This window comes from Mastacembelus armatus, chromosome 10 (assembly GCF_900324485.2).
Source record: "Mastacembelus armatus chromosome 10, fMasArm1.2, whole genome shotgun sequence".
NCBI lineage: Eukaryota > Metazoa > Chordata > Actinopteri > Synbranchiformes > Mastacembelidae > Mastacembelus > Mastacembelus armatus.
In genome coordinates this window covers 6,275,981-6,302,524 of record NC_046642.1, presented here as the reverse complement: position 1 = coordinate 6,302,524, position 26,544 = coordinate 6,275,981, and the positions used below count along the sequence as shown (strand labels likewise).

The 26,544-nt window shown below is 41.4% G+C and overlaps 3 protein-coding genes across 6 annotated transcripts; all 3 read left to right on the top strand.

Annotated features, from left to right (window-relative positions):
* Positions 1 to 338: 338 nt before the first annotated feature.
* On the top strand, positions 339 to 4,623 carry LOC113144323 (heterogeneous nuclear ribonucleoprotein A0-like). Of its 3 annotated transcripts, none has more exons than XM_026330286.2 (3): positions 339 to 1,489; positions 2,859 to 2,962; positions 4,525 to 4,623. In XM_026330286.2, exon 1 carries the CDS (start codon positions 406 to 408, stop codon positions 1,312 to 1,314), a length of 909 nt encoding a protein of 302 aa, XP_026186071.1. In that variant the 5' UTR covers positions 339 to 405; the 3' UTR covers positions 1,315 to 1,489; positions 2,859 to 2,962; positions 4,525 to 4,623. The 3 variants fall into 3 exon arrangements, with proteins under 3 accessions (XP_026186071.1, XP_026186069.1, XP_026186070.1); XM_026330284.2 differs by having other exon boundaries at positions 339 to 2,533; XM_026330285.2 differs by lacking the exons at positions 2,859 to 2,962; positions 4,525 to 4,623 and adding an exon at positions 2,383 to 2,798.
* A 2,009-nt stretch (positions 4,624 to 6,632) lies between these two features.
* On the top strand, positions 6,633 to 8,177 carry LOC113144867 (heterogeneous nuclear ribonucleoprotein A0-like). Its single transcript, XM_026331134.2, has one exon. The coding sequence runs from the start codon at positions 6,704 to 6,706 to the stop codon at positions 7,592 to 7,594; it is 891 nt and encodes a 296-aa protein (XP_026186919.1). The 5' UTR covers positions 6,633 to 6,703; the 3' UTR covers positions 7,595 to 8,177.
* A 1,930-nt stretch (positions 8,178 to 10,107) lies between these two features.
* On the top strand, positions 10,108 to 24,390 carry klhl3 (kelch-like family member 3). Of its 2 annotated transcripts, XM_026331110.1 has the most exons (15): positions 10,108 to 10,220; positions 12,300 to 12,434; positions 12,906 to 13,012; positions 13,104 to 13,225; positions 15,196 to 15,358; positions 15,695 to 15,804; positions 19,562 to 19,678; positions 19,839 to 19,988; positions 20,134 to 20,251; positions 20,416 to 20,613; positions 21,054 to 21,155; positions 21,265 to 21,393; positions 21,851 to 21,991; positions 22,207 to 22,350; positions 23,132 to 24,390. In XM_026331110.1, the coding sequence occupies exons 1-15, from the start codon at positions 10,171 to 10,173 to the stop codon at positions 23,158 to 23,160; spliced, it is 1,815 nt and encodes a 604-aa protein (XP_026186895.1). In that variant the 5' UTR covers positions 10,108 to 10,170; the 3' UTR covers positions 23,161 to 24,390. The 2 variants fall into 2 exon arrangements, with proteins under 2 accessions (XP_026186895.1, XP_026186897.1); XM_026331112.1 differs by lacking the exons at positions 10,108 to 10,220; positions 12,300 to 12,434; positions 12,906 to 13,012 and adding an exon at positions 13,356 to 13,421 and having other exon boundaries at positions 13,147 to 13,225.
* Positions 24,391 to 26,544: the final 2,154 nt, after the last annotated feature.

Below are 26,544 nucleotides of genomic sequence, written 5' to 3'. Positions count from 1 at the left end.
CATGTCCTACTGATTAATAAAAGGAAACACATAAGCATTGTCAGAAAGAACAGTTTAAGAGCTTTAATTCACACATGGTGCTCTATTTTCATATCAAAAATACCCCATAATGAGCATTTATTTAAGCTTGACCTTGAGCATGCATTTGTGAGACTGCGAGTCATAACATAAAATGTAATATAAATATAGTTTATGTTTACTGCTGTGCTTTCTAAGGTCGTGTTGCTATTTAGGCAAAGCAGCCATGTTGTTTTGGGGCACAAATAACAAAAGTACACCGGAAGGGGAGGCCGTGATGACGCCACACCTCCTCTGGTATAAATACAGCTGCGTCCTTCCCCCACCGCCATCTTGAGATTAGCTGGTTGATGACCCGGTTCAGTGACTCGCTGTTTTTTTCCAGACATGACCGATCAGCTTTGTAAACTCTTTGTCGGTGGACTCAACGTCGACACCGACGACGATGGCCTGCGCAAGCACTTCGAGCAGTACGGTACGCTCACCGACTGCGTCGTTGTCGTGAACAAGCAGCTGCAGCGCTCCCGCTGCTTCGGCTTTGTGACGTACTCCACACCGGAGGAGGCCGACGCGGCCATGGCGGCTAGGCCGCACACCGTCGACGGCAACGCGGTCGAGGTGAAGCGGGCTGTGGCCAGAGAGGACGCCAACAAACCCGAGGCCCTGGCAAAGGTGAAGAAGATCTTCGTCGGAGGCCTGAAAGACGACATCGAGGAGAATCACCTGACCGAGTACTTCTCCCGATACGGCCAGATCGAAAAGGCCGAAGTCATCTCGGAGAAGGAGACCGGAAAGAAGAGGGGGTTTGGCTTTGTGTACTTCACCGATCACGACGCGGCCGATAAGGCGGTTGTGGTGAAGTTCCACACCGTGAACGGACATAAAGTCGAGGTGAAGAAAGCCCTGACCAAGCAGGAGATGCAGGCGGCCAACAGAAACGCCATGGCGCCGAGAGGCAGGCCGGTCCGCGGCATGAGGGGAAACCAAAATGGCTACGGCAGCAGAGACTACGGCGGAAACTACAACTACGGAAATGGCGGAGGCTACAACTGTGGCGGCTACGGAGGGTACGGCGGGCCGTATGGGGGTGGTTATGGAGACCAGGGAAGTGGCTACGGCGGCGGAAACGGTTACAACGAGTTTGGCAGCGGCTATGGCCAGCACTCCTCCGGTTATGGCCCCATGAAAGGGCCGCCCTTCGGGGGACAAAGGAGCGCTGCTCCCTACAGCAGAGGAGGAGGAGGCGGCGGCGGTGGCGGCGGATACCCGAGGGGGGGCTACGGCGGCGGCTACTGATTGACTATCTAGCAGAAAACAACCACCCACCCCCAGGCCTCAATTACCTCCAGCCAGGATTTGGACGCCAAAACGCAAAATCAGTTACGGGGCGTCTGCCGTGAAACCCAACCATGGCAGAGATACGGACACAGAGATCCCCCTAAACAAAACGAAGACCTCAAAACCCAAACAGGTAGGAAGGTCACTTCCCAGAAAACCTGATAATAACGAGCAGCAGGACACATTAAATGAAGAATAAAACACACAGCGATCCCTTTTATGTACCCACGCCAACGGCGTGTAGTTGTCGTTTAGAGTTGATAATTTTTTATTTGCGTTCAGTCGTTTTTTGGAAAAATTTCGATGTAGGACTGTCTTGGTTAACTTAAATTTGTTTTTTGCATTTTTAAGCAATTAGATTAGATATTGTTTTCTGGAGTAAGTTTAGTGGTTTTCAATGTATGAGGATGAGAACGCATGTTATGTGGTTTTGGATTTCATAGCTATGTCATAAAACAAAATTTGTGTAAGTCTTCACATGGGTCATGAGAAAATGGGGCGACGTGATCCTGCAGGACCCGGTTTCCTAACCCATATTGTACCCAAACTCTCCTCACGCTTAATAGTTGCAGTCTAAATATTGTTCATTTTCCATTTCCCTGTAGCAATATTTAATGTATATTGTATACTTTCATGTCTGGAGAACAAAACCTACTGTTTAAACACTTTGGTATGCTTATGTATGTTCATTTTAAATAAAACGTTATACCTCTTAGCTTAGTTATTTTACTTATTTAACCAGGCTTCCTCAAGTTTATCCACAGGTTTTATAAGTGACTTCATCTTGCTCTTTAGTTACAAGGCATCTTTCCCAGTTTATTCTTACTCAGGTGGGTGAAATGGTTATAGAATGGTTGTAGTCTACCCACAGCCAATGCATGTAGGCTTTGTAGGGTTTGACCTTGTTTTAAAATTGTGGTTTTTAGACACTGCTAACATGCCTTTACATTTTTCTTTACATATTTCAATACATATATGTGGACAATGAGGGCTGTGATATTTATCTTTGATTATTCCTATATTTAGGTGTTCTTACTTGTATTCCAGTAGGCTATCCCAGCCAAAATAGCCGTAGCAGTTTGTTTGTAGGCTACATCAGGACCCTGTTGATTACCTGGGGTCGATTGTGATAGGAGTCTGAAATATCTCTTTAGGATATCCACATCCAGCAAACTAGGTATGTAAATCAACCTGTCTTCACTCTGTGTTGCTCAACCATGTATGGAATTTATTTGAGGTGGTGCACAAGTGTGCCATTATTTAATCTTAATCTTGACTGCCACTTGAAATATAGCTAAACATAGCTCAATGCGCCTTTATGTAGCTAATTACAACAGTTGGGGGGGTTACTTAATTTAGTCTTAATGAACATTAAGTGGGAGGAAGGGGACCCAAACTTTGTTCCACCATTAAATGAAATAACTGGAACATATAAATTGGTGTCTCTTCCAGAAAAACAAGCTCTGTCCAGTATCTCACCCTGTTTCTCTCATCTCCTCCAGGTTGCTACGGTAACCTGGGCAAGAGGACATCACCCCTGAAAAGGATGGGGTGTGTCTCCACGTCGACGGGGGGACCGGAGAGTGGTTGTACCTTTCCCCCTCAGGTGAAGTCAGTTTTCACAAAGGATTCCCCAGTGTTGTCAAAATGAATAGAGTAAAAAATTTTTCATTTTGTTTTTTTTAAATCTGACTGGTTTTATTGAAGATGATGTGGTAGGTTTCAGGTTTTGCAGGTAATGCTGCAATGCAGTTGTAAATTGTCCCAGTCACATCACTGGCTGTTGGACCTAAAAGCTTTGGCAAGGGGTTTCCAACAGGTAAAGAATGCACCTTTTAAACAAGGGGAGAGGGGTTGGGGTGCCAAAAATACTGCATTAGGGTTTTATTCTGTTGGTGTCTTATTTTGTTGCTCATCAGCCTGAAAACCCATTTTAAAGTTGATTGTGTTGTCCGTTTTGTGCACTGGGTTTAAAAAGACAATAAATGTTTTATTTCTGTCTCTGGTATTTTTCGGTTCCATTGAAGGGGTGTACGTTAAGTCACAATATGGTTGTCAGGTAAGGCGGAAAACTAGAATACCTAAACTTGTATTAATCAGTGTTTATTTGCAGACATCCTTTAAGACAATGAATGCTGATCCAGGCTTGAGTAATTCTAAACCACAGATCAAATAATCAGAACAGGTTACTGGATGATGACCTGCTTGTTTTTTACTTCCCACTTGATTGGGGTCGGTTATAAAACCACAAACAATCTTATTTAACATTAAATGTACCCTAGATCATTGGCTGACAGGATCTACACACTAAGTAACCAATAAATTAGTGACACGCATTTGTATCACAATCCTGCAGTTAAATGCATAGGACTTTTAAATTAATTGGAAACTGGTTAAAGGCTGCAAAATGAATAGATCCATCATACTGCTATATGGATCTGTCTTCAAACATTGAGCTTTTCTGTTACAATGCACTTGTGTATTTAAAGATGAAAAGTGTAGATTATGTAAGGTTTTGGGTAGAACGGAGATTGGCCTTAGTGTTGCACACAATGTGCAAAGGCGTTGTGATTAAAGTCCTTGATGTTCGCCTCTTTCAAGCGTTTAATATACATCAGATTTCTGCAGCTGGTCGATGGTCAAATTGTTTAGAAACATTTTTGTTAAAATTTGACCTTTTCTGTAGGAGTTATTGTTTTTCCACTAAGTAGCAGTTGTTTTATCATTGTACTCTTGGTTTTTAGGTCTTTCAATTCTTCAGACCAAAACCTTCAGGAAAAAACTTTTTTTTTTTTGAAACTGTTTTAATTTAAAGGTTGCTAACAGATCCGTAATTGATGTGCTTTAGCATATTCTCAATGGGGGAAAAAAGTGGCTTTGTTAGAGCTGGAGTTACTGTAAGAGAGCCCCAGAAATTCTTGAGCACATTGAACAGTGTATCTGTCAGTATATTTTGCCTCCTCAGATCTTAATCATATATTAATCGTAGGCTATTAGAGAAGATGTATATTTGTCTTAGCTCTTAATTAAGAACAAAAGCAACCTGAAGCTTATTCCTTTATATACTGATATGCCATGAGGAGGCTTAGTGTGACATAAGTTCCTGTCATGTGACAAAAACACTGTAATGCTTGAGTGTAAATTTTACTCTTGTTCTTACCTTTATAGGATTACGATGCTTCTGATCATCCCATAGGAAAAGGAAACATCTGTTATGTTGGCTGTTATTTCTATGAACTCACAATAAATCTATATTTTTATATACCATGTTACAATGTATGTATGTTTTTTACATTGAGGACAGTTTTGGTTGGTGTGTGTGCGTGTCACAAAGGCATTAAAATTAGGTTGGACAACACTGTTCGTTCTGCTGGACAAATAAGGTTTGCAGAGTTGGTGGATTTGTTTTCATTCAACCAGTGTGCAGTTATAAAATTTTGAGTACATTTTCATATCTTTTAAGTTACTGCAACATGTCCTGGGATAGACAAGGTGGCTTGGCTGGGCTGTGGTGATTTCATGGTTTTCACTTTCCTCTTGAGTGAAACCATATAAGCCGTATGTGTGTGTCCTTTTGACAAGCTACAAATGCAGGTTTGATGCAGCTTCATGTGTATTTTCATTACAACTTTAAAGGCGCCCTGTGGACCTTTCTTTTAACCCAAAGTTGTGTTTATATGTTGTAATGTGTTGCTTTTTTTTTTTTTCATCAATGAGGTGTATTATGTAAATTCTGTGCTATTTACATTCAGGACTGGACTGGGGCAAAAATTGACAGAGTCCACCATGATCACTCAGGGTTCACCATGGTCAGTCAGATTCCACTGAACAGACTGTGTGGGAAAGTATAATAGTGTAAATGAACCAGTGTATTTGCTCTTGACTGATTCTCAGTATAGAAAATGAACCAGTGAGTTTCAGTCTTTGCTTCGTGAGCTGGTTGTTGGCCAAAACTTTTTTTAATTAAAAATCGGCCCCCACAGTGTGTCAGCTCACTGGGAACATGCCCAGTAGTCCATCTCCACTACTGTTTACATCCATGTTTACTGGCTTGCAGACTTTTTCCACCTTGCTGTTGTTGGAGCGTTGCATTACATCTGTCTGTGGAACAGTTTAAGATCAGTGCACTTAACATGTTGAGGACCCACAACTCTAGAGGTTTCTACTAGAGGTCAGAAACTCCACAGCATAGTCATGTGATCTTTGATTTATGAGGCAACCAGATCATTGGTAAGGAGCTGAGTGCAGCACTAAATTTGACTGCTCATACTGCTGCTTTCTGTAGACAAGGCTGTTTTAAAAAGCTGCAAAAATGTGGCTATTTATAGCTGGTAGGGTTGGTGGGCGTATAACAACCTGCTTTCATGTGCTGTGGATTCTTTTGAAATAAGTTGGAGAAACATTTGGGATAGCAGCCTGGGATGATGGAGGCAGAAGCAAGCTTCATTTTCTGTAGCAAGGCCAATTTCTGCAAACCTCAAGTGTTGAGGTATCAGAATCAGCGTTATTGGCCAAGTATGTTGGACAGTCCAGTACTTTGACTCAGTGGGAAACAAATGTTGGAGTGTAGATTATGATTAACAACTTTAATCTACACATCTGATACCAAGCAGAAATGAGAGTCCACTCAGACATGACAAGGCCTGAAAAAGCCAGAGAGCACATAGCAAACATAAAGTAGTATGAGGAATGTGAAAGGTAAGGAAAGGGAAAATAGAGCAGCAATGCTATTCAAAGCAAAACTGAGTAGTTGCTTCTTTTGACTCCCCCTCCCATAGCTCCAAAACCAGCATGACCAGTTTAGTAACAAACAGCTCAAAGAAATTACATTAACTTACTGATTGTTAGATATAATAAAATAATGACTTCTATACCTACCATATGCGATAAGATTAACTTTATTAATGCCTGAAAGGGAATTCAGGAGTTGTATTGGAAATACAGTTTGACCCTTTAAAATCGGAGGTCTACCTCGTAAACTAAATTGAAAAATACTAATAGAGTAAATGTGGATTTCTAGTCCAGAAGACGTAAGGGTTTTACAATGTACCAGTGATATAAGCTAAGCCAAATAATATATATGTTTTGCACTGCATTGCTTTGTACTGTTTAGCCGTAGAACAAAGGTCGAAATCCATGCTTTCTTTTTCTCCCCAGCGTTTGTATCTATATTTCCGACGCGACTTAAAGGCGGCACCAACGTGACTCCCTCGCCAGCCAATGTGGGTGGTGATTATTTTCGAGCTGACCAATCAGGATCAGATACGTCAAACGGACCGCCCTGACGTCGTCCATTGAAGAAGAAGAGGGCCGGTCTGATTTCACCACTCTCAGAAGAAATGTAATCATGTCCGCCAAACTTTGCAAGCTTTTCGTCGGCGGGCTGAACGTAGAGACCACGGAACATGGGCTCCGCACGTATTTCGAGCAGTACGGTACGCTCACCGACTGCGTTGTTGTCATGAACCAGCAACTCGGACGGTCCCGCTGTTTCGGTTTTATTACCTACTCGACACCGGAGGAGGCCGACGCAGCAATGGCGGTGAAGCCACATGTTGTCGAAGGCAACAACGTGGAGCTGAAACGGGCCATAGCGCGGGAGGACGCCAACAACCCGGACATCCTCGCTAACGTCAAGAAAATCTTCGTCGGCGGCGTGAAAGACCACATCGAGCCGGAAAACCTCACCGAGTACTTCTCTCAATTCGGCGTGGTGGAGAAGGCCGAGATAATCTCCGACAAGCAGACCGGCAGGAAGAGAGGCTTCGGCTTTGTTTTCTTTGAGGACACCGACTCCGCCACCAAGGCGGTGCTGACCAAATACCACACCATCAACGGGAACAAGGTGGAGGTGAAGAAAGCTCTGACCAAGCAGGAGATGTCCACCGGCGGCAGGGGAGGTAGAGGTCGAGGAAGAGGGATGCAGAACTATGGCGGCGGGAGAGGAGGTGGCGGCTACGGAGCGGGCTACGGCGGCAGCTACGGAGGGGGGTACGGCTATGGCGGGGGTTACAACGGCGGTGGAGGCTACGGGGGATATGAGGGATACGACGAATACGACAGCCAGATGGGGGGTGGATATAGTAACGGTGACTTTGGGGATGGGTACGGACAGCAGCACTCCAGCTACGGTGCAATGAAGGGGGGCAACTATTCCTACAGGAGCGGGGCCCCTTACACCAGAGGCGGCGGCGGAGGCGGCTATGGCCGGGGTGGTGGGTTTAGCGGCGGGTATTAGTTGCTCCCTCGGTCTTTGAGGTGTTCGTGGGGAAATTTCAGATACAACGGACTCGATTTTACACATACACACACACACGCGCACACACATTACATCAACCCAGGTGACGGGCCAGATAAATGGGGCTCCCTCCAATAGGCCCGCACTTGTCCTCTTATTCCTCTTATTATGGACTTTACTAAAAAATTGTGAATTGTTGAATTGTATTGTGTTATGTTGGGAAATGTTTGTTTTTGTGAGGCCATAATTAATGTCCGTCACCTCTTCTCGACTCAGAATCGAGTGTTTGTCTTGCAAACAGCCAGATGTCTGTTTTTGCATCATGAACTCAGGGTTTTAAGTGAAGTTGGTGACCGTATCTGGCAGCATGGGACTCAACCCCTTGAGTTTCTTGTTCTTAGACACTTTCCTGACAGTTTTTTTTTGGGGGGGGGGAGAAATGTAACAGTCTGCTTTAACTGTAAATTAATTTTCCCGTCCCATTACAGATTTTTGATTAGATTAAAACTGTTTGAAATCCATGTGTTTGGTTCACCCCCGATGTTTTTGCTTTTATTAAAGTTTTTAATGTTTTGAAAGTCTATCTATTCTTGCAGTTTTAATTCAAATCCATCCACGTTTCTGCAGATATTGCATGAAAATCACTGCTTCAGTTGAGGTTTTATCAGCATCACTTGGATAATCTCCCTCTCATGCCTGGTGCTGTGTAAACTGAGTTCATAAAGCAGCCACCAGGAGGGAGTATTGCTTGTGAGTTCCTGCTTTTCCAGTTCATCGGCCATTTTATACCTGCAGATGATACTTTTGACGCAGAGGTGGGAAAATCTGCTTTGTGCATCACCAAAAGCACTGCTCTTCAGTTTTCTTCCCTTGTATGGAAGTCAAAGTTTTTTTTCTAACTTTCCAGTTAAATTAAAGTGGAAAACAATTTAACCAATATATTTTTGGAGAGGACCTGGGATTTGTGTCCATTTAAAAACAAAAAACTTTCTTAATTTATAGCTTCTTTCCAAATATTTTCTATTGTGTTAATTTGCCATCACTGGTTTCTCTCTTGAATAAAATTATGGTCCTATTTTTCTTTTATGCTTTAGGAGAGATGGATTTCGTGTATGGGCACAGCGAATGTTGAGGGAGAAAATGGTTTGTCGTTACATTACTTCCTGCTACAAAAACATCAAGGGCCAATAGAAATTTGTCTGCAGCTTGTTTTTCTGTGTTGTTCAAGATCAAACTTGCACATGGTGAGTTGTAGGACTTGTTTTCATTTTGAATTGCATTGGCGTGTCTGATTTACATTTTAAAGCTAAGCAAACCTACTTTAACACCAACACGACCATTCAAGGTGCTGTTCACAACATAAAAAGGCATTGACATATGTGGTGCATAAAATCTGATCGCTGTTTTTTGTGTTTAGTTTTAACTGTGGACAGTCAACAGACTTGTTTCAGATGAGATCTGGACAGTTCACAATGTAGCAACAGTTAAGAGGTATATAGTTGACTAATTTGGTATAAATCAACAATGGTATTTCAAATATTTAACACACACTATGTTAGTGCAAAGGTCTGAAGACTGGATTCATCCATGGTTTTTCTAACAAGTGAAAAGCAAACCCCAATTACATTTAGAAAACATGCATGAGCAATGTCTTTAGTCTTTACAGCACTGAAGCTTGTTGATGAAGCTGCTGCTGCTCCAGGATCTCAGCCAAATAACCTGTTGGGAGGCTGTTGGTCTCCTGCTGAAACCCATCTGCCACCCTCTGAGCATGTTCTGTTATCAAATGTAATACTTCACACTATGAATACAAGAGTAAGCGCATTCGTATGAGCTCCTTGAACAAGATGTGGTCACAATATTAGTTATTTAAACACAGCCTTCCTTTTGATCATTTGCACTGTATGATCAGGGGCCCACTAGGGTCTAAAGCCTGCGTTGCCGTTGGTTGATTTTCTGCTCTTCTATGTTAATGAAATATATTTAGGCTTTACAATGGATGTTGAGCAAAACAATGTTGGAAGAAATTGTTATGGTCTGTAGGATTTCTGACTTTTTTTCACAATTGCCAAAAGTTTTATTGACAAAGTAATTAACTAGTTCATCTTGAAATTAGTTAGATTAGTTGATAAAGGATTGTGAAATGCACTGTTAATACATTCAAAGCTAGAGAAAAAGTAGGTTATGATAAGTGGAAAATCTGAAGTTTTCTGTGTTCGCTGGGTTAACAAAAACAAAATTTGGACAAACTAATAAATCCTGGGGTTTAAAAGCTTCAGGTTCTCTCATCTACATAATCTGAATGGGAGCAAATTTCTTAGGCAGTTATAATATTGACTAACCATAAATCCTCCATCCTGCATCTCATATCCTGTGTCAAGATTGAAGACATGAGTTGTTTCAGTTTATATTGTGGTCATTTATTATAACAAATTATTTGCACATGTATAAATAGTATCTTTCTTGGTTTATTGTAGAATAAATTTGTCACGTTAAATACTATTCCTTGCACCATCTCAGTTTTACGGTGGAGTGGCGCTTCCTTGTAATAGACGATCTGCGTTCGGACGGCGGTCATGCCTGCTGTGGGCTCAGACTCCGGGAGGATGGACGGTGTGTCGCTGGGGTGAGTTGGATTCAGCTGTAGCTTGAGATTATTTTTGCAAAACCGAGACTGACACTGTTTCTACCTGGCCTGGCTCATGTTTCACCTCACCTTATACACAGACCGTGGAAACGGGTCTTTCTCAGCACACGGACTCGAGCTAGCCTAGTTAGCTTCGATAAGTTAGCTAGCATCATAGCTGAGTTGCTAACAAAACTCCAAGTTTACATGCAGACATTAGGGATCTGTCGTCAAGCTGTGGCTTACACAGTGTGAGCTGAGCCTGGACCGCTTTGTAAAACTAACAAAACTGGTTTGTGGCAGCGGCAACCCCCCCCGATCTTATTTAGCAACGAAGTTAAACAATTAGCAATACCAGGATCTAGCTAACTGACAACTCTAAACACAAGTTCCTTTAGGTTTTTGGACACAAAGAGACACGATGTGTTTGAGCTGTCCACTATTATTTACTTGTTATATCGTGTATCTCTGAGTTAGCGTTAATATAGTACAGTATTGTACACAGTATGGTAATGAATGGGTCATTATGAGAAACACATGGGGCTGTCAGTACACAAACAAACTGTTTGTTTATTGTTTACCTCCTGACACCTCTGCCCGGTGTGGGTCATCGTTTAGTTTAAAATTTAATTTTCATGTTATGAAATTGTTTTCCATAGTTAGGATTTCAGGGTGCTTGGGGAAATAGCTTCCCGTGTGTCTGTTTTATTGAAGTAATTTAATATAATTAAAACTGATGTTTAAGTTTTTCCACATGCAGGAAAATAAATTACAACTATCTTAATCACTTTTTCTCAGCAGAGCAAGTGTACACTTCTACATATGCTCAGGTTTCAGTTTGTCAGGATTTGCTGCCAGTCTTTGTCATGCATCTACAAAAAACTGAGAAACTTTGGGTTTTGGACTTTTGATCAGAGAACAAATTTTGGAAAGACCACGTTTGATTCTGCGATTGAAGTTTTTTGTCATTTGCAGCCATAGAAACATACACCTCTCAATAAGCCTTACATCTTACACCTCTACCTTTAAAGTAAAATGAGGCAGATTACTGGATTGTGTGTGTGTGCAGGTCTTTCTATGGTTGCATGGACATGTTTTATTCATTCTTGTGTGGACATTTTGGTCTTCTTTTGAAAATCCTAAAATATTCCTGTAATCCTAGGCTAAAATCTGTAGTCTATGATTACTGGTCTGACATGTTCACTGACAGCCGATTAATAGTTGTGATCAGTTTTTTCCTCTAATGAAATTCTGGCAGTGTCAGAAGATTTCAGACATTTTTCTGTAGTGACTTCTACGATGACGTCAAACCAACAGGAGAACTGAATCTGATGATGCAAGTAGTGCGACAATCACTGTAGAGCAGATATAGTGTGAAAACTGTTGCTGCCATGTGAGTGAGTGAATGAACCTATTCACACATATATTAACAAATTCACTTCTAAAAATAACAAACTGTTCACACTTTTAATGTCATTATTTGTTAAAACAAAATCTGAACAAAGTAACATTTACTTAAAGTTTATTTATTAAGGTACAGGATGTTTCAGCTAGAAACAAAATTACCTCAAGTCCATGACATCCTCTTTTGCCCAGCTATGACTTGCCTAACACAAGTCGTCTTTTTTTCTGTTTTATTTTCAAGGCATGCCATAAACAAAATGAACGCTACTAAATGTTCTTGTTCGCTGCTATCTGCCATTTGAGACCGCAGGTCTAGATGTGTCACGGATTAATAACGTAAAACTCCAGGCCAGTCTTCTTGTGTGCATGCATTTTTGACGCATTATGACTGTTGTACAGTCTGACATTATGACAACTGAGATACTACAGTGTGAGACGGAGATCATGTTTATACAGTCTGACAAGCAACAATCATGAAGTACTATTAAAAATTGCACAGTGTGAGCTTTAGGCATTTAGTTGTCATGGACTTTTAGAGGCAGGAGCAACAGCGGTGTCATACATGGGTTCAGATATAACTGGTAGGCAGTGAAACATGCATTTTTAATGAGCCCAAAGATAAACTATGAAGTGATCTAACCATTGATGCAGACACTGCCTCTCATTTTTTACTAGTCTAGTGGCCACACCGGCATCGCCGCATCCAAACTGTACCACAGACACGGAAGAGGACACAGTGAACGGAGGGATGCACAACTTTAACCAGATGCACATGAGGAAAGCTTTCCAGCTGATGAATGAGCTGAGGAGGTGTGCTGTTTCTCCCTGTGGAAAGAGTGAAACCAGTATACTAAAAGCCATTTTTCTGTGGCCAGCTATTTTTGGGATGTCAGTTAATCAGTTAAAGTTAGAAAAAACAAAAGTGATGCTTGGTTCACAAAGCTTTTTTGTAAATGTCAGTGCAGCGGTGAATTACTTCTGCGTGCTACAGGTTAAGCCCTTTCTTAAAGCACTTTAAAACAATGTTACACTTTAAAACACTGACGCTTGTAAGTTATTAAGTGATAGACTACGACAAATAGATTTATTCAGTAATAATAATAATCTAATAATAAATGTACAGCTGAAATGGCTAATAATAAGTTTTGACAATAATTTAATATTTTGTCATTTCTTCAATCAAAAATATATTAAAAATCTAAATTTATCTTTGGATTCACCTTCTTGAATACATGCTCATATGAAGCCCTGTCTCTTTCTGTATTACTTGTCACCTTTCAGTAAAAAGCTGCTGTGTGATGTTCAGCTGATAGCAGGGAGCACTGAAGTGCCAGCACACAGGGTGGTCCTGGCATCCTGCAGTCCCTATTTTTGTGCCATGTTCACAGGTACATACACACCATTGTTGCCTTGGCATCATGTCTGATGTGTGTGTGTGTGTGTGCCTGCGCCAAACTTTTTGTGTTTCCCTGGTTGCAGGTGATATGAGTGAGAGCAAGGCCCATCAGGTGGAGATCAGAGAGGTGGATGGTCAAACCCTGAGAAAACTGGTTGACTACATCTACACTGCTGAAATTGAGGTCACAGAGGACAATGTCCAGGTGAGACTGTGTGTGTGGAGGAAGTGAGTGCATTTTCCTGTTTTTATTTCTTCTGTTATAGTAAATTTTATGTTGTTTGTCACACCAGAAGCTTCTTTAAAAAACACTTGTTTCATACATGTATTTGTAGCAACCTTTTCTGACAAGTCTCTACCTTCGCTTTCCACTTTGGTGCTTTTCCGGGATTCAGTTTTGAGTAAGTGAACATGTCGAGCCCGCCTGCAGACCATATTTCTAAACACTTGCTGTGTTAATTTAGTCTTACTGTTTTACAGTGTAATTTAATCAGAGTAACACTTACATTCTCAAGAGAAACATCTGGGTTCACAGTGTTAGTCACACAGTTACTAAACATCCTTGTTGAGAGGGGAATTTTTGTAGTTGCTATCTGGACATTTTTGTGTTTGTAGGCCTTTGTTTTGTGTGCAGGTCAGCAAGCTGGTATATAAACACTAAGAAGCAACCATGCCAGTGGTCATAAGAAAGAAGCAGTCTGTATTTCCAACAATGTCAGGGAGGTTTCCATATGTGCTGTGCACTGGTTATGGATAAATTTCAGACTACTTTTGCTACACCGTTGATTTTGGTTTCATAATTCAGTATAGAATGAACGTTTACATAAAAGAAAACAACCAAAATAACATTAGAGCGTAGTTGGCAAACATTCCCTTATCACTTTTTTTTTCTGGTAAATTTCAGAACCTGTCTGAAGAGCAAATGTTTACAGTATGGATGTATAAGCGGGTACCATTTGTGAGCAGTGCTTTGATGCACTGAATTGAGGTCTTGTTTATCTCAGTAGCATTAACTATAGGTAGTTGCATGGCTCTGTTGTGGGGTTGAATAAATGCCTCATGATCAAGCTGCAGGCAGGACACTTCCTCTGATTATTATCACAGGAAATATGTGCATGGAGAGAGGCAGGAAATCCTCCCACTGTTAGCAGAGTGCCTGCTTGATTGGCTCAGTTGTAGATATGTGACATGTTTTTCAAGGCTTGTATTTGGTAAAAGATTTTTTCTGAACCATGTTTTCCCTGTAGAATATATGTATTTTCTGTGCACTACTGGTGCTGCCCTCAGTCCTGTATTGTGTGTGTTAGTGTTTCACAGCTGCTGTAAGCGTAGCTCCAGTGCTCCTTCTTCTTGATGCTCCTTTTAGAAGGTGCATGTCCTCAGAGCAGCTGGTAAACAGTAGCGATATTCACTGAGTGAGCGAACAGACAGACAGAAGCTGACCTAGTTAAACTCATTTATGGTGATCAAACACTGGCTTTTGCTATCATATCATAGTATCAAAAATATTTTGCCTACATTTAACTGGCAAATGAAAACAAATTAGGTGTGTTCTGGAGATCTGTTTTACTGCTGCAAACAAATATGTTTCCACTGAGACCCCAGAGCTGTCCATTTAATGGCATCTGTGCTAAATGGTGGTGGTAAAAAATGATAGTTATCTAGAATCCAGGCCTTTGATTTGGTACAAACTAACAGGTTTGCCTGCACAGACTGGTCAAAATTTATTTAATTTAAATTTTTCTGATTGCCTTCTTCATAAATTGCTAACAAGGATTTGAACACATGATGTGTGGTTGGTTTGTTGGTCATCTTTGTGGACTGATTATGAGGAAAGCTCTTGATGGTTTGGTTTAGTAGCTGATTAAATAATAAACTAAAATACCAACTAACAAATCTGAAGAAATCGTTGCGAGTGATTTGCATGGGGAATGGTTTTTTTGGATAAACAGCTAACTGACTTCCTCCCACCAAATACTCGTAAGCTGCAGGTCTGTGGTAAATAACTGTGCTTTGTGTTGTCATAATATGGTAACACCAATTGAATACATTAGAAGACTTAGAATACATATTCCTAAAGTCAGTTCTTTACATCATTATGCTTTACATCGTTATTCCACCAATCAAATGCAACTGAAATTTAAAATGGATTATATGTGTATGTTGTCTTTGCAGGTTCTTCTGCCAGCAGCTAGTCTCCTTCAGCTGATGGATGTTCGTCAAGTTTGTTGTGAGTTTCTCCAGTCTCAGCTTCACCCCACAAACTGCCTGGGCATCAGAGCCTTTGCTGACCTGCACACATGCACGCAGCTTCTCAGCCAGGCCCATGCATATGCTGGTAAGCTTCTCGCTGTACATGCCACAAATCCTGAGTCATCTTTGCCTCTGTGTGCGTGTGTGTAGTGTGTGGTAGGTGGTGGTTCTTTTTATGTAACAGTTAGTTTTGTCAGCTCCTCAAAATCCTGAAATCTTTGGAAAACAGAATCCTTTCCCAGAGAGATGGAAAATGTCATATGATGGTGTTAGGACTGAAAAGGACACATTTTGTTTTCCAGCAAAAACATGTTAACGTTTGAGCTCTGATCAATGTTGGTCACTGCCTTTGTATGTTACACAGATTTGGCTAAAAAAATAGTTTGTGTTGTGTGTAACCCTGTGTGATTATGTCTTTCAGAGCAGCATTTCACTGAGGTGGTGCAGGGCGAGGAGTTTGTGGGCCTTTCTCTGCAGCAAGTGTGCAGCCTCATTTCCAGTGACAAGCTCACTGTTTCCACAGAGGAGAAGGTCAGACAGCACCATGTACACACACACACACACACACACACACACACACACACACACACACACTTCAGATATGTAAGAATTACACTCATAATGCACTTTCCAGGAACATGAAATAACAGAGATAACAACTACAGGGTGAAGAGACAAGATTAAGAAATTCTGCTATATAGGGAAGTGAAAAAGACCTATAGCTGGACTGAAGACAGGCAGCTGTGCATGCTGGGACTGTGTCTGATTGGCTGACCTTGGCAGCAGACTTATTTCAGAGGATGCCATATCTGTCTGCTATTATCCTGACAACAGGAATCGCTTGAGGCAGTCAAGGTGACTGTAAGCAGGCAGGCAGAGACACTAAGGGAGCCAAACTGTCCATGAAGTGTCAAATTGACTCCACTTGGCGACATTGTCAGTTTTCACTGAATTGTCTGCTGTATTTTATTGGTGGAGGGTCAGTACAAAAGTATATCTACTAAAGTTAATTTTAAAGCCAGTGGGACAGACCAGCATTTGTCCTGGTTTGATATTGTTGATAGACCTCTGTGGCACATTTTGAGGCTGTGAAGTGGAAAAAATTCCTGGTCGTTCCATTTTCAAAGTTTTCGCACATTATTTATAGGTGTTTAGCCCCACTGCTAACCTTGTAGTAAGCTGATAGATGAGGATCTACTCTAAAAAAAAATTTCCATTGTGTTACATGCATAATGTTTGATTGTTAAATCACAATGAAACAAACAGTCTATATGTCCTAAATACCACTTTCGTGAAAAGAATCCTATATATGCCCAAGTTAAGTCCAGCAATTCAATAAATACAATGCAGGCAACATAAAAACAAACAAGCACAAAGTAATTTGATAATCATACAAGAGACATGGCAGTAGATATTTAGAAAACACTGAAAAATAACAATCTCTCTTTCCTGGAGAGAATTTATCTGCACAGATTAGATCTTATTGAGGTCAGACTGACGGCCAGAGATCTTGCAGGAACAAAGATGAAAATCATTTTCTAATCATTTGTTGTTGTTCTTCGACTGAAATCCACAGCAGTCTCTACATGCAAAATGCTTTGGCCTTTGAGTTGATGTACTTAATTAAACTGGATGAACTTGAGGGATCAGTAGTTATGGCTGGAAGAAAAATAGTATTGATGAATGGATTGATCTGGTGTACAGTATTTATCCAATAAAAAGAATAACTTTTAACTGAGAACTGGACCAAATAGATTACACAATTTAAAGTTTCTGTAAATATGTGCTTGAAATACATTTCAGTGTGTCCTTTAGGCTCTCACTGCCTGCATGTATGCATGAGTCAGGTAATGGTTCTCAACTATAATCGTTAATGCCCCTTTGTGCACAACAGGAGGGACATTTAGACACTCACAGTCAGTTTTTTTCAAATGGAGCTGTCTTACCAGCACACAAGAAATAATCAAGTGTGAATGAATGTCAATGAATTTGAAGCAAGAGATTATTGACAGGGTGTGGTGTCTTCATCTGTGCAGCAGGTTTTTCAAAACCTGAAAAATGTCTAAAACAAAGGTGTGTTACCTTCAGTCCGCTGATATCCTGCTGAGAGGGAAGGACAAGCAATTCATATTGGTATTGGTCTCCACAAGGACCATGAGGAGGTGGAGTCAGGAGGCCAGCGAGGCTCTGCAGGACTGCTTTGAGGCCACAGACTGGAGTGTGCTCTGCCAGCCCCATGGGAATGACATTGACAATTTGACGGACTGCATCACGGATTATATCAACTTCTGTAAGGATACAGCTATCCCAACAAAGACTGTCCGCTGTTATCCAAACCACAAGCCCCGGATAACCAGCCAGCTGAAGGAACTGCTGAACCAGAAGAAATGGGCCTTCAGATTTGGAGATAAGGACGAGTTGAAGACGATACAGTGGCTACTCAAGGTAAAGCTGGGGGAGTGTAAGGACACCTACAGGATGAAGCTGGAGGACAAGCTCCAGCAGAACAACCCCGGGACGTGTGGACGTGTGGAAGGGCATGAAGGAAATCACTGGCTTTAACACCAAAGCCTGGCAACTGGAGGCCGATCCAGACAGAGCTAACAAGCTGAATGCTTGCTCTTTAATAGATTCAGCTCTGGACCCCCTGCTGGCCCTTCCCCCACTGCTCCAGTCCTTCACCTCCCCAGACGGCCAATCCACAACACTCCAACGACTCCTTCCTGCTGGACACCTCTGCTCCCCCACAACTCCCACCCCCAATGATGAAACCTGCACTGTGACAGTCACACCTGGCCAGGTGAGAAGACAGCTGGAGAGAGTCCACCAAGGCAAGGTAGCAGGCCTGGACTGTGTCAACCCCCCGGGTCCTGAAGACCTGTGCTGCACAGCTGTCTGGGATCCTGCACCTCATCTTCAACCTGAGCCTGAAGCTGAAAAGGATACCGGTGCTATGGAAAACATCCTGGATAGTGCCAGTGCCCAAGAGGCCCATCCCATCTGGACTCAACAACTTAAGACCGGTTGCTCTGACGTCACACGTGATGAAGGTCCTGGAGAGACTTGGCCCAACTCAGACCCCTGGTGGCCTCTGCCCTGGACCCTGGAAGGCTAATGTGAGGATCATGTTCTTTGACTTCTCCAGTGCCTTTAACACCATTCAGCCCTTCCTGATGAGTGAGAAGCTGCTCAGGATGGGTGTCAGCTCCTCCATTTTTTTCCTGTATTGCTGATTACTTGTCTGACAGGCCCCAATCTGTGTGGCTGGGGAGCTTGATATGGCGATCAGTAATGTGGGGGCACCACAGAGGACTGTCCTGTCTCCTTTTCTGTTCACCCTATACACCTCAAACTTCCAGTACAGCTCTGGGTCCTGCCACCTGCAGAAGTTCTCTGATGACACTGCCATGGTTGGGTGTATCAGGGATGGGCAGGAGGCAGAGTACAGAACACTGAACGGAAACTTTTTTAGCAGTGATGCTGTGTACAAGAGGGGCATGAGTAGACTCTACTTCCTGAGGAAGCTTAGGTCCTTTAATGTATGCGGTAGGATGCTGGAGCTCTTCTACCAGTCTGTGGTTGCGAGTGCCCTCTACTTTGCTCATAGAGGGTCAGAGGAGCTCATTCTCCAACAGACTCATCCAGCTCCGCTGTCACAGTGAATGGTACAGGACTTCATTCATACCGTTCTCCATCCTTCTGTTTTATAACTCCCCCCTTTGCAGCAGATGACTTCACCATCCTCCACCACAGTCTCTTCTGTGGTGTTGACTAGTTATGTTTGTATATAGTGTATATTACTTCTGTCTGTGTGTATATTATACTTATTCAAATGTTGTATTTTCTGCTCATATATCATATGTCTGTAACTGAGCTACTGTGACCAAGGAATTTCCCTTGTGGACCAATAAAGTTAATCTAATCTAATCTATTATATATTCTATATTCTATATTATGTTCTGAAAGGTCACAGTTTCTTCAGCCTGAACAATACATTTCACACAGTTAGCGCCTGAAATCCCATCCTCACACTTGCGTGTAAAACACAGCTTTTCTTACTTGATACAGAAATTGTTTTTTTAAAAGATCCACATACTACCCCTGACTAGTCACTGTAATTTTAAGTCACAGCACGGCAAGGAAAAGGACTTGGGATGACAAATGTGCATATATCATAAAATGTCACTCTCAGTGGCTTTTTATCTGTATTTGAGTCACCATTTTGACCTCATCTTGTCATGTTCTCTCCCTCACTGCAGCTTGACTCTGCTCTCCATCACTCTCTTAGGTGTTTGAGGCTATGATAGCTTGGATCAAGCACGATAAACCTGCTCGTGTGGAGTTCATGCCCAAACTGATGGAGCATGTCAGACTTCCATTGCTCTCCAGGGATTACCTGGTACAGGTAAAAGAAATGTCCCTCTTCTGTTTTAGTTTCTCTTCATTAAGTCGCTCTCATACAGTAATCGTATTTGTTCTTCTTCTTCAGCATGTCACCTGTTCCAAAAGAGCTTTTTGTTTGGAAAATAAAGGTGAAATTTGGCTGGAATATGTTCCTGTTTCAGATTGTGGAGGAAGAAGCTTTGATAAAGAACAGCAACACCTGTAAAGACTTTCTCATAGAAGCGATGAAGTATCACCTGCTCCCAGCGGACCAACGGCACCTCATCAAGACAGACAGGACCCGACCACGAACTCCTATCAGCATCCCTAAGGTACATAAACACAAAAACACCATCACATTCACTAAGACACTCGTAACCCGTAGCACAGTATTTAAGATGCTTATACTATTAACTGTGTGCTTCATGTTGTACACCTCCTCTGTAGCAGTCCGACACTGATTCTGTGTATGTACAGGTGATGATTGTGGTGGGCGGTCAGGCTCCCAAGGCGATCCGCAGCGTGGAATGTTACGACTTCCAGGAAGATCGTTGGTACCAAGTAGCCGATCTTCCTTCAAGACGCTGCCGGGCAGGTCAGGCTTTTGTGTTATGTTGTGTTGTGTCGTACGCAGTTACTCCACGTTAGCTAAGATTAACTCTTTGAAAACTGAAAACTGCATTTTGAAACAATTGTAATACATTTTCACAAAAAATAATCCAGTCTTAAAGCCTTTTTAATTCTCTCTTACTTTCCCAGGTGTGGTATCCATTGCCGGCCGTGTGTATGCGGTTGGAGGGTTCAACAGTTCACTGCGGGAGCGAACGGTGGATGTGTACGATGGAGGGAGAGACCAGTGGAGTGCGGTCATGAGCATGCATGAAAGACGCAGTACACTGGGAGCTGCTGTGTTGGGGGATTTACTGTATGCTGTTGGGGGCTTTAATGGAAGTATAGGTACACAAAACATATACTCCACTCCAACACGTCACAGAGTCTTGTGGCTAAAGTCATTATTATGTATACTGAAAATGTGTGAGCAGTAAAGTTGGTAAAGGTAATGTAAAAGTCAGAAAGCAAAGTGCTGATTTTGTTTCCCTGCTCTTCAAATCTATTTTCCCCATCTGGCCTCGGAATATTATCTGAATGTTTTCTCTTTCCTTCATTGCCACCTGAGGGTGAGCAGAATATAATTGTTTTCAGTAGCACAAGTGTGTACTGCAGTGTTAACAGTAAACACAAGAGGCAGGGGAGCAATTTTCCTCTTTTCCCTCAACACATGTACTAGCTGAAAGCAAAATGTTTACATCCACAGACTGATCAGTGCACATACATGTCTTATTTCACTCTATCTTTCTGTTCTTTTCTTTTTCTGATTCTTTGTGCCTTTCCTGCAGGTTTGTCGACAGTTGAAGCCTACAATTATAAAACCAATGAGTGGGTGTATGTAGCCTCCATGAACACCCGCCGCAGCAGTGTGGGTGTAGGGGTGGTTGATGGTAAGGTTGAAGAATGTTGGTGAAGGTTGATGTGTGTGAACTGGCTTACGTTCTATGCATCTTAAATTATAACTTTCTTATCTGCATTGGTGTGTGTGTTTCCATGCAGGTAAGTTGTATGCAGTAGGTGGCTACGATGGAGCGTCTCGTCAGTGCCTCAGTACAGTGGAGGAATATGACCCTGTCGCTGATCAGTGGTGCTATGTGGCTGACATGAGCACACGGCGCAGTGGAGCAGGTATACAGACAAAAACTGTACTCTATTCTTTATACAGCAAATAATGAACTGCAAGACAGTAAAGACTTTAGCTGACCTTCAAGAAAAGATACATGAATATATGTACATTTATGAAACTAGATTACTCAGTTAATTTGGGAAAACACTGCATATGAGTTGTATTACCGTTCATGATGTTCTATTTGACAACCGTTTTGTAATGTGCAGGAGCACCACCTTCTGCATTTGCTTTGCAATTGTGCAAAAAAAAAAAAAAAAAAACAGTATAGGAAAACTAGCATTCTTGCTGAGCTGAGTAAAATATTGAACTATACTTTATTTCCTCTTTGCAAGAAGAGATAATATTAGGAAGGAACACTTATTATGAAACACATAATAAAACCAATATTCTGGTATCAGGGCAACACTACAGCAGTCATCTGTGCTCACACTGGTGCACACGTGTGTTTTTGTTCAGGTGTGGGTGTATTGGGTGGCCAGCTGTATGCGGCTGGAGGACATGATGGTCCTTTGGTGAGAAAGAGTGTGGAGGTCTTCAACCCACAGACCAACACCTGGAGACTGGTTTGTGACATGAACATGTGCAGACGAAACGCAGGTCAGATAACAACCACAAAATCAGATCCATTCACAATTTGTTTTGGAAGGGTGTGAGATTCAGTGACTATTTAACATTCAAGGTAGTGGATGAATTTTTTTGAATTGTAATCATTAGAACAGCTATAAACACCATACCTAAAATGTTGAGTGGGTAGAGAAATGGATCATGCAGGAATCTGCAAAAGTTGTTAAATGTACATAATTTTCATTAAGGTGTTTGTGCGATTAATGGGCTGCTGTATGTGATCGGAGGAGACGACGGATCCTGTAACCTCTCATCTGTAGAATTTTACAACCCAGCAATAGACAAGTGGAGCCTCATTCCAACCAACATGAGCAATGGACGCAGCTATGCTGGTAAGTCTCAAATGATTAAGCCTCATGTAGTATTTCTGTGCCACACAGAGGAATAATATATGATGATTAAAAAAATATGAGGGTTAAGATAATGCAACTCTAAAAACACGTTTTTAAAGAGGGGTTTAAATGAAGTAACAGAGCCACGATGCCTTATTTCCTCTCGCAGGTTGTTACAGATATGAAGTACTCGGTCTCCAAAAGGCTCCTTAGATTTTTAGCTTTGATTTAGAAATTAATGACATGTGTGCTACATTTGGCCTCACAGGGATAGGGCTGTAGCGGGAATGTAATAACAGTATCTAAGTTTATTGAAGTAGTGCCGTGTCTGAAAGTAGTGTTAAGATTTGTGCAGTGGGTTTTAACACTGGAGAACAGAGAAGTTAGGGGGAATGTGTTGGAGGAGTGTGGCTCTATCTTAATATCTACTGATTTATCTAAATTGAAGAAAGTTTTGAGAAAGCCCATTTTAACACCTGTAAGACAGGACCGTGTTTTTCCCAATGGTGCTGTATTGGAGTGAAAAGACAAATATCTGAAGGTCATCTGCCTAAAAATGGAAACTGGTATGAATACTAAAGGTTCCAGGTATGAGCCCTGAGGCACTCCATGATCAGCTGGGAAGTAGCAGATTGGGAAGTAGCAGATTGGGAAGTAGCAGAGTCAAGCTGCAGTGAGGGAGAAAACATGAAGTAGCAGCAACCAAATATAAGTCATGACATTTCACCTGTTTAACGTAGCCAATTCTTTCTCTCACTGTTGCTTTCTCTCATTCTTTCAGGAGTTGCAGTGATTGACAAGCCATTATGACGACAGGTCTCTCACAGCTTTAGCTCTGTGTCAGCAGCAATGACTCAAACTGATGTGTGAAGCTCGACCAACAGATAAGCAGTCCCTGAGATAAACGTTTCCAAATGGACAGGACATTCTCATCTCTCAGCTGAAACAATCATGGATTTGTGTCATTTTGTTGCTGTTTCCATTAGAGCTCTGTGAGATCTTCTACGACACTATGGCACTGGATAAGAAGCAATAGCCCCAGGAGAGGGGGCTTCTAAGAACGTTGTCTTAGTGAGATTTTAAATGCCAAGCACATAAGAAGCAGCTGCATCAGCTGACATAAGACCCACTGAAACTCTTAATGTTGGAAAGACTTATTGTCAGTAAGGACCTGACAACGATGGGCAAAATGGAGTGAAGTGTTTTAGAAACTCTGCGTTCCTTCAGGGACCGTATCTAACCTGGGGCACTGAATACTTCCAAACACCAGCTGACAGAAACATCCACTCAGTCAAATGAATGCACAGACTGCTCTGTTTGCTATATTTAAGGAACATCGGCTGCTCACAGCATCAATGCTGTCGCTGCAATAATTGTCAATAATCTTTGCAGCACTGGCCTGCGATTGGCTGCTAACAGAGTATTATACAAAATCTTGGAATCTTGGAGCTTTTTTTATGGGAGACTTGCCACAGTTCCTGAAATTAACCAAGTTTGATTCGTGTGTCGACAGCTTCACTGAAAGAAAGCTAGTTTTCCAGAGAGCCGTGGCGTAACAGTTACAAATACGTTTCAGTTGCCAGAGTATTTGGAACACTAAGTTAATGAAACACTTAAGTTTATGTTGTATTTGAGATTCTTTCAAAGAGGTTAAGAACCACTTCTGTGGTTTCAGACCCAGGCCAGTTGACCTGATTTGGCGTGGTAGGACTTGATTCTGTTGTCAGTATACTACTGATGCATTAAACTCTTGCACTGACTGATACAGACCTGCAGGCTGGCTGTCCGAATCACTGCTTGACTGGCCGGACACTTGCCCGTCTTTCTGGATCACTGAGCTGCTGTTACTGAGCTGCTGTTACTGATCGTACTCCATTAATCTAATCACAAATTGTAAAACAGATGTGCCAGTTATGATGATCAGAAACTGCTGGAGATATTTTTATCGCTTAGTAACACAATTGTTTCTATTCATTGTCTAAAGGAGTGTGTCAAATTGCACTGTAGACATTCAGCTGAAAAAGTAAAATTTAAAAGTTGCAGGTTTACGAATTTTGTATTTATTGTTTTTGGACAATTGATCAGAGAATTTATTAACAACAAATTAGTTTGACAGCCTCATTTTACACTTACACTTACATTCATTCAGATGATGGTGGGTATATTGTAGTGTTATTTAGCTGACTGACTGTTGCCATAGAAATTTAAAGAAATGAAAGGTTTTCTCCATTAACCTTTTGTTTTTTGGTCTGCAGTGTTCAAAAATCATAGATAAACTGGACACAATACACTGTCATGTCAAAGCCCTCTGACAAAAAAAGTATATAAAATACTTCAAAAGACCATGCTGGGTTTTTTTGTTTTGGTTTGTTTTTGTTATTTTGTTGGTCATTTTAGAAGTCATTAGTTCCAGCCCTGTTACAAATCAGTCATTCAGCATTTAGCTTGATAAATGTGTATGTTTTTATGTCTTCCAGAAAGTTGTTGGATTGCGATCAGGTGATCATTGTGGAGTCACTTGAAACGTACTGAAGTTATCATAGATGATCATCACTGAATATTTCCAGTGTTTGAGGGAATCGCCACATATGCTGGACAGGACAGATGGGACAGGACTTGGAGTGTCGAGGTCTGGAGAAAACAGCAGTAATGACTGTAACATGTTTGCCTGTTAACATCAGCACTCCATGTTCCCAGAGCACCATTCCCAATCCTCCTTTAACCTTTGACTACTATTGCATAGTAATAATGGCACAACAGAAAAATAAATCAACTTATAATAATTAATAACCTCAGTCATTGACTTATTCTTCAGTTCTTGCTGAGCTGTGCCTTACTAATGAGTGATCCATTCATATTTCACATCAAATTGTAATTTAGCATCATTGACATGTGTAATGTGCCTTTTTAATTCACAGGTTACTTTTTTTTCGCACATTTTTAAATGTTTAATAGTTTTCAGTTTATGCCCATATCAGTTTCCTCTCTGTCATTTGTTCAGCGAAGAAGTATAACTTCCTGAAGCCCAAGGCAATAAACTGTCCACTGTAAACAGAAAAACAACTGAGACTTCAGTTCAAGTGAATAATCAGTAATAGAAATAGTCTCACTTTAAAGTCCACTTAGTATCCTTCCCTGAGTTTTTGACTGTACCACATGGGCTACAAGTTCAGAATTAAGCAAACAAGTTTGAGCAGCTGTTGATCCCTTGGTCAGAAGATCCAGAGCAGCTCCCAGATGCAGTGAGAATTTTGTCTATGATCCTTGTAAACTAAAGGGTTGATACTCTGAGTTCATTGTTCAACATGTATTTGGGCGATTGTGTTTCCAGGCAATTTCTAAAGCAGCTTTTTTTCATAATTTATGGTTTTATCAGATGGAAAAATTGAAATCATGCCAGGGCTGGAAGGTAAAGTGCATTTAATCCAATTCTGTACAGTTTGTTTTATTTTTAAGAGTATTTAAATGTTATGTTTATGCTTTATATGTCTCCTCCACTACATTTCATAGTAAAATACTGTACTATTTGTCATGTTACTCTCCAGGTGGCTACTCATTACTTGCTGGTAATACGTTTATAGTTATACTGAAGTAAAACTTTGAATGCAGGACATTTGTCTGTATACTTTTTTACATTGTGGTATTGGTACTTTGCAAGATCAGAATATTTCTTCCACCACTGTTCATTTGGCTAAAGTGACAAGAGAAGGTAGCTACTTCACCTGAGTATTTTCATCTCAGCGTTTTTATATTTCTTGAGGGAGATACTGTATTTGTACTGCACTGTGATTTTGTGTTACCTACAAACTTATACTTGAATGTTTTTAGGTGCGTGTGACTGAAGCACCAAACCAACATCTGCACTGGGAGAGAAGAGGCCTGCAGCAACATCTGTCTCCTCCAGCAGTCACTGTCATCACGGTTCCTCCACGGGCTGTGGGCGTGGCCTGTGAGGGTGATTGACAGTTATACTGTAATTAGTCTAATTGGTGTCTCGCCGCGCTCGTGCGTCCTGAGAGTTACGCACGAGAAAAGATGTTTAGTTTAAATCTAAATAAACGTAGTGACGGAGAAAAGACACTAATATGTAGTTGACATTTCTAAGAACGTTTATTTTTCTTTCACAGGCTGTGTCGGACCGCGCGAGGACTCAGTCTCAGCAACATGTGAGTTTCTGTCTATTTATTCTAAATG